General features: G+C 37.0%; 3 protein-coding genes and 2 long non-coding RNA genes across 7 annotated transcripts in view; 1 reads left to right on the forward strand and 4 right to left on the reverse strand.

Moving 5' to 3' along the window:
- The window catches only part of herc4 (HECT and RLD domain containing E3 ubiquitin protein ligase 4), a 32388-nt gene extending 22410 nt beyond the window's left edge, over window positions 1-9978 (forward strand). For all 3 annotated transcript variants that reach the window (XM_082153296.1, XM_082153297.1, XM_082153298.1), the window contains exons 18-24: window positions 263-406; window positions 1774-1940; window positions 2343-2409; window positions 2522-2604; window positions 4793-4976; window positions 5090-5192; window positions 8514-9978. In XM_082153296.1, coding sequence (XP_082009422.1) covers window positions 263-406; window positions 1774-1940; window positions 2343-2409; window positions 2522-2604; window positions 4793-4976; window positions 5090-5192; window positions 8514-8722 — 957 coding nt within the window. In that variant the 3' untranslated portion in view covers window positions 8723-9978. The remainder of the gene's footprint in view (window positions 1-262; window positions 407-1773; window positions 1941-2342; window positions 2410-2521; window positions 2605-4792; window positions 4977-5089; window positions 5193-8513) is intronic.
- LOC309486272 overlaps window positions 1-13068 on the reverse strand; it is a 233032-nt gene that overhangs the window by 51053 nt on the left and 168911 nt on the right. The window lies entirely within an intron of this gene.
- The window catches only part of LOC309486277, a 75591-nt gene that overhangs the window by 19898 nt on the left and 42625 nt on the right, over window positions 1-13068 (reverse strand). The window lies entirely within an intron of this gene.
- cox5b2 (cytochrome c oxidase subunit 5B2) lies at window positions 10040-11618 on the reverse strand. Its single transcript, XM_082153518.1, has 4 exons — window positions 11460-11618; window positions 10702-10772; window positions 10507-10606; window positions 10040-10268 (listed from the first exon to the last, which is right to left on the reverse strand). The coding sequence occupies exons 1-4, from the start codon at window positions 11554-11556 to the stop codon at window positions 10156-10158; spliced, it is 381 nt and encodes a 126-aa protein (XP_082009644.1). The 5' UTR covers window positions 11557-11618; the 3' UTR covers window positions 10040-10155.
- dnajc12 (DnaJ (Hsp40) homolog, subfamily C, member 12) overlaps window positions 12871-13068 on the reverse strand; it is a 4416-nt gene continuing 4218 nt past the window's right edge. Inside the window, exon 5 of the mRNA XM_082153511.1 lies at window positions 12871-13068. This exon is cut by the window's right edge and continues 481 nt beyond it. The gene's annotated coding sequence lies outside the window, so the exon portion shown is untranslated.

Raw genomic sequence — 13068 nt, forward strand, 5'->3', positions numbered from 1 at the left:
CACAATAAAATGGACAATAGAAAACAAAATGGAACTCATTTTCTATATCATTCTCGTTTTTGGGGTCGACACACGACAGTTTATAAAAGCCGCTTTTAGACATTGTTTTGTTTTTTGTTATAAGTCAGAAATTACCAGGAGGCAGCTTCACACAATACAAAGTCAATGGAGACGGTTGGATTGCCCCCCCGATGTGGGCGTGGCCTAAATGCGCTCTGTCTCTTTTGCTACTGCTGCGATTTTTAATGCTATTATTCTGCAGGTGATCTTTGTTGGAGAGGAGGCCGTGGACGCTGGCGGCGTGAGAAAAGAGTTCTTCCTGCTCATCATGAAAGAACTCTTAGACCCTAAATATGGCATGTTTAGATACTACGAGGAGTCCAGACTCATCTGGTTTGCTCACAAGGTATAGTAAGAAAGCGTGTTAATATGTCCTTTGAGAAAAAATAGTCAAAAGTCTTTATTTAAAGGCCATGAAAAAGCAGAAGTGCAAAGACAAAACGTTTTCGATATCACACACTTGATCTCATTTATAGATTCTTTACTGTATTACTTCTAAAACATGTTCGCCTTTATTCTTATAATACATGTATGTTGAAGTAAATCAGACAAAAGTTGTATACTTCATACATCATAATGTATACGGATTGTTGGATGGATGGATATTTGGATATTTGGATGGATGGATATTTGGATGGATGGTTGGATGGATGAATGGATATTTGGATGTATTTTTGGATGGATGGATGGATGGATGGATGGATGGATGGTTGGATGGATGAATGGATATTTGGATGGATAAATGGATATTTGGATGTATTTTTGGATGGATGGATGGATGGATGGTTGGATGGATGAATGGATATTTGGATGGATAAATGGATATTTGGATGGATAAATGGTTATTTGGATGGATGGATGGATGGATAAATGGATATTTGGATGGATGGGTGGATATTTGGATGGATGGATATTTGGATGGATGGGTGGATATTTGGATGGATGGGTGGATATTTGGATGGATGGGTGGATATTTGGATGGATGGGTGGATATTTGGATGGATAAATGGATATTTGGATGGATGGGTGGATATTTGGATGGATGGGTGGATATTTGGATGGATGGATGGATAGATATTTGGATGGATAAATGGATATTTGGATGGATGGGTGGATATTTGGATGGATGGGTGGATATTTGGATGGATAAATGGATATTTGGATGGATGGGTGGATATTTGGATGGATAAATGGATATTTGGATGGATGGATAGATATTTGGATGGATAAATGGATATTTGGATGGATGGGTGGATATTTGGATGGATAAATGGATATTTGGATGGATGGATGGATGGATAGATATTTGGATGGATAAATGGATATTTGGATGGATGGATAAATGGATATTTGGATGTACAGATTATTAAATGTACATACACTAATTTACTACAGCCAGTTTTTAAAGAAAAAAATACCATATTCATGTAAATATTGACTTTAAAGTACGTTAGGAAACATTAGACCTCACATTTATAAAAGTACAACCACTTTATATGTAAAATACATTCATTAGAAAAAACAAGATCAAAAACATGATTAGAAGAATCATCATTCAAAATTTCTAAAGAATATACATAGGAAATATAATCATTAAAAAGAAAATGATATCATTCATTCATATCTCACTCACTTGGTAATATGAGATGTGCCACTGATGATGCGACTGTAGTGTAAGATGATGATGTCAGTCTCACTCATGCTTTACTGCAGACATTTGAAGACATCGACTTGTTCCACCTGATCGGGGTCATATGTGGACTGGCCATCTATAACCTCACTATAGTGGAGCTGAACTTCCCGCTAGCGCTGTACAAGAAACTCCTGAAGAAAGAGCCCACTCTAGAGGACCTGAAGGAGCTCATGCCTGACGTAGGAAGGTGCGTTCTCAGCCGATTGATGGCGCTTTGATTTTGTGCTTCTTTTTAGGTTTTGAGAGCTCATATCATGAACAATCAAACTATCTTTGACGGTTTGAGATGTTTAATGTACTGTGATACACACTGTGGACATAAACCATCATTTGGACACAATAACATCGATGGCACATTTTCTGTGTTCAGAAAGGTGTGTGTTTGAGGAGTTGTTCGGTAAAAATGTATTAAATTTAAGGGTCAGAAAGGGGATGGAACATTATAATCAATTATAATTAATTATTTAGAGGCCTTAGAAGATAGAGGTTACGTGATAATCTTGAAAAATGAATGATATGACCCCTTTTAGGGAATGTAGGGGTGTTTTTAGTGTAGATGTGATGGTTTTCTCTGTCTGTGGATCTTCAGGAGTCTTCAGCAGCTGCTGGATTACACAGAGGATGATTTGGAGGAAACTTACTGCCTGAATTTCACAGTAAGAGCAAGTTAAAGTGTTGTTTGCATGTAATGTCCTTTTAAACAATTTCTTTTTTTTCTTCTTTTTTTTTTTTTTTTAAATGCAAATACAGTTGTTATTATAATTACAGATCACAGAGGAAAACTTTGGTGCCACAGAGGTGTTAGAGCTGATACCCAACGGGACGGACATCAGCGTCAACAAATCCAACAGGTGTTATATTTACATTCTCATCACAATCATTGTGACTATTGACTATTATTAACTCACCCTGTGACTTAATTTCACATATGAATTCCTGTTTTTGTTTGCACTTTTATTTCGATAGTCCACTAGACATTCTACTAACTATAAGTAACTTTACAACTACATGTAAACTAACTCCCATTAGAGTATTAGCAGACTGTTTGGGTACGGTTAGATTTTAGGGTTCAAATTAGTAGATTAAGTTGACAATGTAGTTGCAAAGTTACTTATAGTTAGTAGAATGTCTTTTTAGGAGCATCACAATAAAGAGTTAGCAGATATACAGTCTAGTAATACTCTAATGACTGCTAGTTGACATGTAGGCCCTGTTTACAGCTGGTGTTTAGATGTGTTTTGGTCGATCGGATCATAAGTAGACGAGGGAGACTCATTCCCGTTCACACCTGGTGTTTTAATCCGTCTCTTTTGTCCACTTTCAAACACTTCCGTCCTGATTTCTTCGAGGGGAGAGTCTATAGGAGGGTAAATGTATGGGCTTTTTCAGATCTTTTGAAAGATCTAATGGACGAAATAAAGGAAAACATACGGAGAGCAAATTTATTTCTGCTCTGACAGCCTCAGCCGAACACTGCGAGTGTGTGTTAGAAATCAGGAATGGTGAGAGAACATTGTGCTTGGCATGTTTTTCTTCTTCAAACCAAACTTGGGTCTCCAGCCGACAAAGTTTAAATCACGTCGGTCTAGCGCTCTTCCCATAATGTTTACGCATTAAAGGGTTAGTTCACCCAAAAATGAAAGTTCTGTCAGTAATTACTCTCCCTCATGTTGCCCCGTAAGACTTTCGTTCATCTTCAGAACACAAATTAAGATATCTTTGATTAAATCTGAGAGCTGTCTCACTCCTCCATAGGCTTCTCTGTAACTGAAACTGTTATTGAAAGACGATGTTTAAAATAGTCCAAGCGACGAGAATACTTTTTATGCGCAAAAAAACCCTAAAATAATGACTTTATTCAACTCTTCATTTTCTTCTGTGTGTTTCTCTGAGTGAGTTCACGTAGTGTAACAGCGCAGCACTTCTGGGTTGTACGTCAGAACGGAGGCTCACTATTGGCCAGCATCACACACATGACCAGCGTCGGCCTCCGTTCTGACGTACAACAGAAGCGCTGCGCTGTTACACTACGTGAACTCACTCAGAGAAACACACAGAAGAAAATGAAGAGTTGAATAAAGTCGTTATTTTAGGGGGTTTTTGCGCATAAAAAGTATTCTCGTCGCTTGATAAACTTAAAGCAACACTAAGGAACATTTTTTACCTTAAAATAATGTTTCCAAAATCGTTTCAGTGGTTCATCAAGTCGTAACAGGGTGAAAGGCACTTCTGCATTTGCTTTGCAGCCCTATATCTGCTTTAACCGCACTATGTAAGATTGCCAAACTGGGTCGCGTTTCTGTAGTTCGAATGAGACATAAGAAAACTACATATTTGACTTGCTTTGCGTCAAGCGTTACAATAGTCATTATTTAGTTTTTCTTCGTTTCTGATGTCGCAGTACATCATACTTTCATGAAATAATGCAACATACTCTACCTTGTCTGTGGACATCGTTCATTCCAAAGCCGGTGCTGGATAAACAGCGCGCGTGCGTGCGACAGTAGGGATGCGGGTGCCGAAATTATTTACGACAGCGGTAATGGACAATTCCGCTTCCAACCTGTAGGGCGACCCGAAGAGGAAAAGTTCCTTAGTGTTGCTTTAAGGTTGAGCCACTGTAGACACTTGGACTATTTTAAACATTGTCTTTACTAACTTTCTGGGCCGGCAAGTTTCAATTACAGAGAAGCCTATGGAGGAGTGAGACAGCTCTCAGATTTAATCAAAAATATCTTAATTTGTGTTCTGAAGATGAACGAACACATTTGATCACATGAGCGTTTACACTACGAAAGCAATCCGGTTGAATGTGTTTCCAAATACCTCTGGAAGTGATTGAAAGTGGACAAGCTCAAAGCATTTTACACCTGTATATAGCTTCGTCCACTTGAGATCCGATCGACCAAAATGCATCTTAACACCAGGTGTAAACAGGGGCGTAGTTGCAAAGTTACTTATAGTCAGTAGAATGTTTAAAGTGGACGTATTAACGATTTGATTAATATATATTAAATAACCTATTCTCATCCTTACCAGGCAGGAGTTTGTCAAGGCCTACGTTAATTATATATTCAACACCTCCGTGGCGCCTCAGTTCAGTGCTTTCCACGCTGGATTTCACAAAGTGTGTGGAGGGAAAGTCCTGGAGCTCTTCCAGCCCAGCGAACTGCAGGCCATGGTCATAGGAAACACCAATTACGACTGGAAGGAATTAGAGAAGGTAAACATTAGCTGGGACTCCTGCTGTTTTTGTGCTTGAACAGACAGTATGTGTTTGGAAGTGTTTTGATGCTGTAGTATATTCACTTGATGTGTGTGTGTATTGATTCTCAGAGCACGGAGTATAAGAACGAGTACTGGGCGGATCACCCCACCATCAAGATGTTCTGGGAAGTGTTTCACGAGCTGCCTTTGGAGAAGAAGAAACAGTTCCTGCGTAAGTGATTCATCTTTGAGTTTAGATTTACACAGTCTTCCACACATCATTCGTTACAGTACTTTCTGATTTCTGAAAGAGAGAGAATAGTCTCTAATATGTGACCCTGGATCACGTCACCAGTCTCGAGTCACACGGGTATATCTGTGGCAATAGCCAACAATACATTGTATGGGTCAAAATTATAAATTTTTCTTTTATGCCAAAAATCATTAGGATATTAAGTAAAGATCATGTTCCATGAAGATATTTTGTAAATTTCTTACCGTAAATGTATAAAATATGTATTTTTGTGAGTGAATGCTGCACAATCACCAACATAAATGAACAACTTTAAAGGAGATTTTCTCAATGTTTCAATTTTTTTGCACCCTCAGATTCCAGATTTTCAATAGTTGTATCTCGACCGAATATTGTCATATCCTAACAAACCATACATCAATGGAAAGCTTATTTATTCAGCTTTCAGGTGATGTATACATCTCAATTTAAAAAAATTGACACATGTGACTGGTTTTGTGGTCCAGGGTCACACATGTCAAAAAACAAGCAAACAAGAATATAATTTTTGCTTTATCCAATGTTCAGATTTCCTTTCTGGAAGTGTATGCATTGCAAATTAGTGCATGAGATAATGCTTCATTTGCATGTTTAAACATAACATTTCAGAAAACGTAGAAAAAAAAGTCTTAATGTACTATGATTAATCAGCTGGGTAAGTAAAGTATTTCACCTGTAGTGTATTGCCATAAGGACAGAAACACAATTACATGCATGTAAAAACCTGGTCAACCCGTTGCAAACGTGCAGTATTATTGTGTTACACAGTCTTGTGTTGTTGTGGTGGAATCAAACCTCAGTTCTCAAGGTTGACAAGCGTTCCGTGTAAGACGGCATCGTCCCGTATTTAAGACAACAAAGTCAAAGTAGCGTTCAGAATTAAACCCATATGGAGCAGAGTTTGTGTAGTCTAGTATGTGCATGCAGGCATACGCCATGTGTGACCCTGGACCACAAAACCAGTCACATGGGTCCATTTTGGGAAATTGAGATTTATACAGCATCTGAAAGCAGAATAAATAAGCTTTACATTGATGTAGGTTTGTTATGATATGACCATATCTATGTGGCCGAGATACAACTATTGAAAATCTGGAATCTGAGGGTGCAAAAATATCGAAACATTGAGAAAATCTCCTTTAAAGTTGTGCATTAATGTTGGCGATTGTGCGGCATTCACTCACAGAAATAAATGTTTTATATATTTACGGTAGGAAATTAGCAAAATATCTTAATGGAACATGATCTTTACTTAATATCTTAATGATTTTTGGCATAAAAGAAAAATCTATAATTTTGACCCATACAATGTATTGTTGGCTATTGCCACAAAGATCCAGGGTCACACATGACCATCTAGTTTTGCATATACCCAACCTGAATATGATCTCAACCTTTTGAAATCTTTTTAGAATTCAATTATAAATAGAAAATGATACGTACTTCACTATATTAAAAATATTTTGTGTCCCATTATATTCCTATGAAGAATCAAGATTGTCCCTTACTTTCCTTTGCTGAAGTTGGCAACCCTAGTGATGTAGTTAACTGTCACTAAACTAGTGTATCAGGATGAAACACACCTAACATGTTCTTCAGAATCGCTCTCAGGCGTATTTGTTACTTTATTGGGGATATCTGTACATTTGTAGATCAATAATTGTTCCTTTTAAATTGAGTAAGTCTTGGCTCCTCCTGTCTTCTGATCTCCCCCCTTTTTTTCTCTCTTTTTTTTGTATTTTTTCCTAAATATGTATTTGTATTTTGTGTTTATTTATTCCAGGCCACTCAGTTGCTCCAAAGTGCTGTAATCTAAATCAAAACCGCTCTACGTAACAAATAATCGAGAACAAAACAAGATAAACAATAAAAAAGTACAACACCCATTAAAAGAGTGACTTAAAATGCAAGAGAGAACAAGTGAGACTTTAGAAGAAACCTAAAAATATTTAATGTTGGGGAAGATCTAACAAAAAAAGGGAATAATCTCCATAATCTGGGACCAGCAACAGCGAAAGCACGATCACCCTTGGATTTAAGACGTACTTTTGAGGATCTTCGTGATGTATTTGCCTTATAAGGCTTAATGAGCTCCACCGAGTGTTCTGGAGCCGTACCAGAAACTGCTTTACAAACATGTAGTCAGATCTTGTAATGAATCCTATGTTGTACTGGTAACCAGCTGAGGATAACAAAGGAGATGTGGGGGATGTGTACAAATACAGGTGATACTCGAAGAATCTGAATATCGTGCAAAAATTCATGTATTTCAGTAATTCAACTTAAAAGGTGAAACTAATATATTATATATACACTCATTACATGCAAAGTGAGATATTTCAAGCCTTTATTTGTTATAATTGTGATGATTATGGCTTATAGCTTATGAAAACCCCACATTCAAAATCTCAGAAATTTTGAAAATGTTCATAATCTGTAAACCATAATCATCACAATTATAACAAATAAAGGCTTGAAATATCTCACTTTGCATGTAATGAGTCTATATATTATATTAGTTTCACCTTTTAAGTTGAATTCCTGAAATACATGAACTTTTGCACGATATTCTAATTTTTTTAAAGTGAGGAAAAAGAAAAAGAAAAAAAGATTGTCTCTCAGTGTGTATGTAGTTAGTATCATTTATTGTCCTTTTTCAGGAAATTTGTCTTGGACTCAAAGCTGCATTAGTACACAACATATACATACATACATGCAACATATGCACACACAAACCCAAAGGAAAGGAAAGGAAAGGAAAGGAAAGGAAAGGAAAGGAAAGGAAAGGAAAGGAAAGGAAAGGAAAGGAAAGGAAAGGAAAGGAAAGGAAAGGAAAGAAGAAAAAAAACGACTACATTACTACATCTTGCTATTTAACATATTAATAGAATATTATATTTTTTTGTAATGGTTACTCTTACACAGCAGTGGGACTCTATACCGTCTCCCTGATCACTCACTATTGTCTGTGCATTTTTTTTAAAAATCAGCGATTCGTGAATTGATTGAAGTGATGAGTACTCTCTTACACCCGTAACTTACATTGCAGTTTTGAACGTGCAAGCTGTGATTTTAATTGGACCGAAAGATTGCCGTACCAAGTTTGCATCCCATAATTGAAAAGACTACCTAAAACGGCATAATAAAAAAATGGCATAATTCTCTGATTTACACCAAATTTATTTTGTACATTAGTACCAAATAAATGATTAATACATTAGTCAGTGTATTTTGACGGCGTCTCCCTGTGGTTTCCTCCAGTGTTCGTGACGGGCAGCGACCGGATCCCCATCATGGGCATGAAGAGCCTGGCGCTGGTGATCCAGCCCACGGGTGGAGGACCGCAGTATTTCCCTGTCGCTCACACATGCTTCAACCTGCTGGATCTGCCCAAGTACACCAGCAAAGACACGCTCCGAGAGAAGCTGCTGCAGGCCATCGAACACAACCAGGGCTTCAACCTGGTGTGACGTCACTGACGTGCAGGTACTACACACTCCAGCACCAGAGTCATGGGCTGAACACTGCTTCGGAATAATCATCAGATACTCTCAAATCTCCCAGTATTATCAGCATTTTGAGTGACATTCGTGTGCTGGAAAGCATTTCTTTTTTTTCTTTTCTTTTTAACCTGTAACACTTACAATAAGGTTCAATACGCTAACATTAGCATCATAAACAACTAACAGCGTTTTACAGAGTTCGTTCATTTATAAATACACTATTCATTGTCCGTTCAAAATGCATCAGCTACTGTTAACATGCATTTACGGTTACATTTACTGCTAAAAATGTATTAGTGTATGTAGAGATTACATGTGTTACCGTTAATGATATTAACTAATATTAGCATATACAGGTGAAACTCGAAAAATTTGAATATCATGCAAAAGTTATAATTTTGATGATTATTCAATTAATTATTCAATTCGAAATCTCAAAAAATTTGAATATTACATGAAATCAATTAAAAAACATTTTAAATACAGAAATGTCGGCCTTATGAAACGTATAGTCATGCATGTGTTTATATAGTTATATATACTAAATATATTAGTTTCACCTTTTAATTTGAATGACCGAAATACACGAACTTTTGCACGATATGCTAATTCTTCTAGTTTCACCTGCATTACCTTATAGCACAGTTACCAGTGACACTACAAAACCTGTTTCTTTTATTTTATGTTTTGATTTATAATTATATAGAATATGATTTTATTCTAAATGACTTTTAAATAAAGTGGATCTTACACCACTTTTTTGTGACACATGCCTTAACTAAAAAAACTAACACAGATTGTTTCTTGAGACTTATTTGTTTTCAGAGATTGAGTAAGTACCAAAATCTGCTATCAGGTGCCGGAGCGTGTCTGAATGTGTTCATCATCACTGTTATAATGCTCATCATATGCGGGAGTGGACATGCAAAGGGTTAACGGATGTTAAGAAGTGTGCGTGATTTAAAAATGTAATAATTCAGAGTAATAATAAATGACCAATAAAAATAAGTGAGTTGGGTTATTGCACTTGTTCATGGTGCAGGACGTTCAAGTTAAAACTCTTAAAACACTCGTCACACACGAGTGTGTGTGTGTGTGTGTATGCGCTACTAGTTGCTGTGCCATTGTGTGTGTGTGTGTTTTGAAGAATATGTGGAAGCAATGAAACAAATGCTGACATTTTTCTTGTGTTTGTAAATTGTAAATAAACACAATATTTTCTAGTTTTGATGTTGTGATTTTTTTTTTTTTAGCATCTTTTTCCACATTAAAATGCAACAGAAACTCATTATAGTCCTTTATTGTGTTAACTTGTTTTATTCTTGAGTCCTGTACATGTTTGGCATAGGCACTGCGGTTCAGAAGTGCAGGTGTGTGTGTGTGTGGTCGGGAGCTTCAGATCAGTGTGGGAGCTCGTGATGGACCAGTTTGTAGTGCGAGCCGCAGGACGGGCAGCGCTGAGGGTTTCCCTCGTGAAGCCAGAACCACACGATCGCAGTGTTGTCCTCCTCACCTTCACAACACAAGAGAGACGCCTTTATTAGGAGAGTCTTCCTTGGAAATAAAGCATTTCTTATTGTACTTTTGCATAGTCTCATTTATAGCTAATAAGTTCCATCAAATCCAACAGCTTAGTAAAGTGCGTGTGCGAGCATGTGTGTGTGCGAGCGTGCTTTCATGTGTGTGTGTGTGTGTGTGCGTGCTATGTGTGTTTATATATCTATTTGTGTGTGTGTGTGTGCGTGTCTTACAGATGCAGCCAACCAGCCGTTTGTTATTAATGCTTGGAACAATATGAGGGTCATCTTTGGATCCAGTGTATTCCTTTGGTTTTAATATGCTGTATGGATCCTGTAGAACAGATCAAAAACAACATGTGGTTCAAAATGAACACCAAACACTCACCAAATCTTACGGTCAAACAAAAACTGTCATCTATATTTTACCTGGCCCTTTTTCAGCGCCTGCAGGACGCGTCTCTCCAGCCCCGCAGCCTGTTCCTCATCTGTGGGAATACCTGGAGAACAAAAAACCTTACTGGTGGTAAGACAGTGCTATTTAATATACAATATACAGTCCAGGAGAGAGAAAAAACTCTGCTTTGACTGCTATTTGTACCGCCACAAGGTAAAACTAATTATTTAACTGTAAATAAAATAAATATAATTTATATATGATATGTTTATATATTAAATAATCATATTTCCCCCCCAGTATTTTTACTTCACACTTGTTTTGGGAGTGAGATTACAGCATTTGTCCACTAGGTGTCGCCAGATTCCGGGTAACTAAAGAGACGCTCAGTTAGATTGCTGTGCGCCATTATCCAGAATAACTGGCACACGAACATGAGTTTTGTGCCAAGAAAGGCCAGAGCAAGCCCTTCACAACATAAAGAACTAATGACCTTGATTATAATCCCTCCTTATAAATCACACGAGTCTCTATGTTATTGATTCAAGAAATGTCGAGAGTGTTTAACGCAACTTTCAAATATCTTTTCATCTTCTCAGGATATTAACAGGCGATTTCATATGTCCGTTCTGTCTTTCTAAACTAATGTCACTCATTCATAGAAACTGAGAAAATGACAGCATGTTGCTTTAGTATTACACGTGCAAAAGTTATATCAGTACAATTTATCGCGAGCAAATTCAAATAATAATTTCTATAAAGAAACGATAAATTCTTAAATGCCACTTACCTTTCCCGGCCATCGCACGCTGAGGTGTTTTCATTAAAACATTTTGTCTTCCCATCAGAGTCACTCGACAGGCTCTCAGGAGGATTTTACTTGCCATCTTGACTTTAAACTTTCAGTCTTTTGTGCGCGCGCGCTCCCGCTGCAGTAAGTGAAGTAGTGTCCGTGAAAGTCAGTAAAATGATTGACACAGAGGATTGGCCAATCAGAGAGAAGAACCGCTGGACTTTGACCAATGACTGAACAGGAAGAGCGGACAGGTGTAACTGGAGAGGACAGTAAAAAGTAAAATCTGTTACGAGTTTCGACTGCCTTTATTTCCGTAGGGGAAACCGACACACTAAATAAAAAGCTATAATTTAATTTAAGATATTCCAATTTGAAATGATATCATAATTTGAAACCGGTCTTAAAATAAGTAATAATTAAAATGTAAAAAAAATAATCTTCTAAGAATCAAACAAGGTTCTATTGGATAAACTCAAATTAGCCTAGTAAAATCTTAATAGATGTTTATAGGATACTTTCCCTTTCCTATCTATCTATCTATCTATCTATCTATCTATCTATCTATCTATCTATCTATCTATCTATCTATCTATCTATCTATCTATCTATCTATCTATCTGTCTGTCTGTCTGTCTATCTATCTGTCTATCTGTCTGTCTATCTATCTGTCTGTCTGTCTGTCTGTCTATCTATGTCTATCTATCTATCTGTCTGTCTATCTATCTATCTGTCTATCTATCTGTCTGGCTATCTATCTGTCTGTCTATCTATCTGTCTGTCTATCTGTCTATCTATCTGTCTGTCTGTCTATCTATGTCTATCTATCTATCTGTCTGTCTATCTATCTATCTGTCTATCTATCTGTCTGGCTATCTATCTGTCTGGCTGTCTATCTATGTCTATCTATCTATCTGTCTGTCTATCTATCTGTCTGTCTGTCTATCTATGTCTATCTATCTATCTGTCTGTCTATCTATCTATCTGTCTATCTATCTGTCTGTCTGTCTGTCTGTCTGTCTATCTATCTGTCTGTCTATCTGTCTATCTATCTATCTGTCTGTCTGTCTATCTATGTCTATCTATCTATCTGTCTGTCTATCTATCTATCTGTCTATCTATCTGTCTGGCTATCTATCTGTCTGGCTATCTATCTGTCTGTCTATCTATCTGTCTGTCTGTCTATCTATGTCTATCTATCTATCTATCTATCTATCTATCTATGTGTCTATCTGTCTGTCTATCTATCTGTCTGTCTGTCTGTCTATCTATCTGTCTGGCTATCTATCTATCTATCTATCTATGTGTCTGTCTATCTATCTATCTATCTATCTGTCTGTCTATCTATCTGTCTGTCTATCTATCTGTCTATCTATCTATCTATCTATCAATAATATTGACTTCAATATTTGTGCTATTACACAATAGGTTGTTTTATTTTTGCAGAATTTGACAAATTGACTAACAATTACGTACAATACAGAAGTACACACACACACACACACACACACACACACACACACACACACACACACACACACACACACACACACACACACACACACACACACAGCCTATAGCACATACCTTTACTCAAATACACACA

The sequence above is a fragment of the Leuciscus leuciscus genome (genome assembly GCF_965113295.1).
Source record: "Leuciscus leuciscus genome assembly, chromosome: 22".
NCBI lineage: Eukaryota > Metazoa > Chordata > Actinopteri > Cypriniformes > Leuciscidae > Leuciscus > Leuciscus leuciscus.

Excerpts from the sequence above, each read along its gene's own strand:
- cox5b2 (XM_082153518.1), bottom strand. The coding sequence starts at position 11,556 with ATGGCAAGTAAAATCCTCCTGAGAGCCTGTCGAGTGACTCTGATGGGA. Across the intron at positions 10,607-10,701 it reads AGGCGCTGAAAAAGGGCCAG|GATCCATACAGCATATTAAA; the intron begins GTAAAATATAGA and ends TCTGTTCTACAG. Across the intron at positions 10,269-10,506 it reads ACGGCTGGTTGGCTGCATCT|GTGAGGAGGACAACACTGCG; the intron begins GTAAGACACGCA and ends TGTGTTGTGAAG.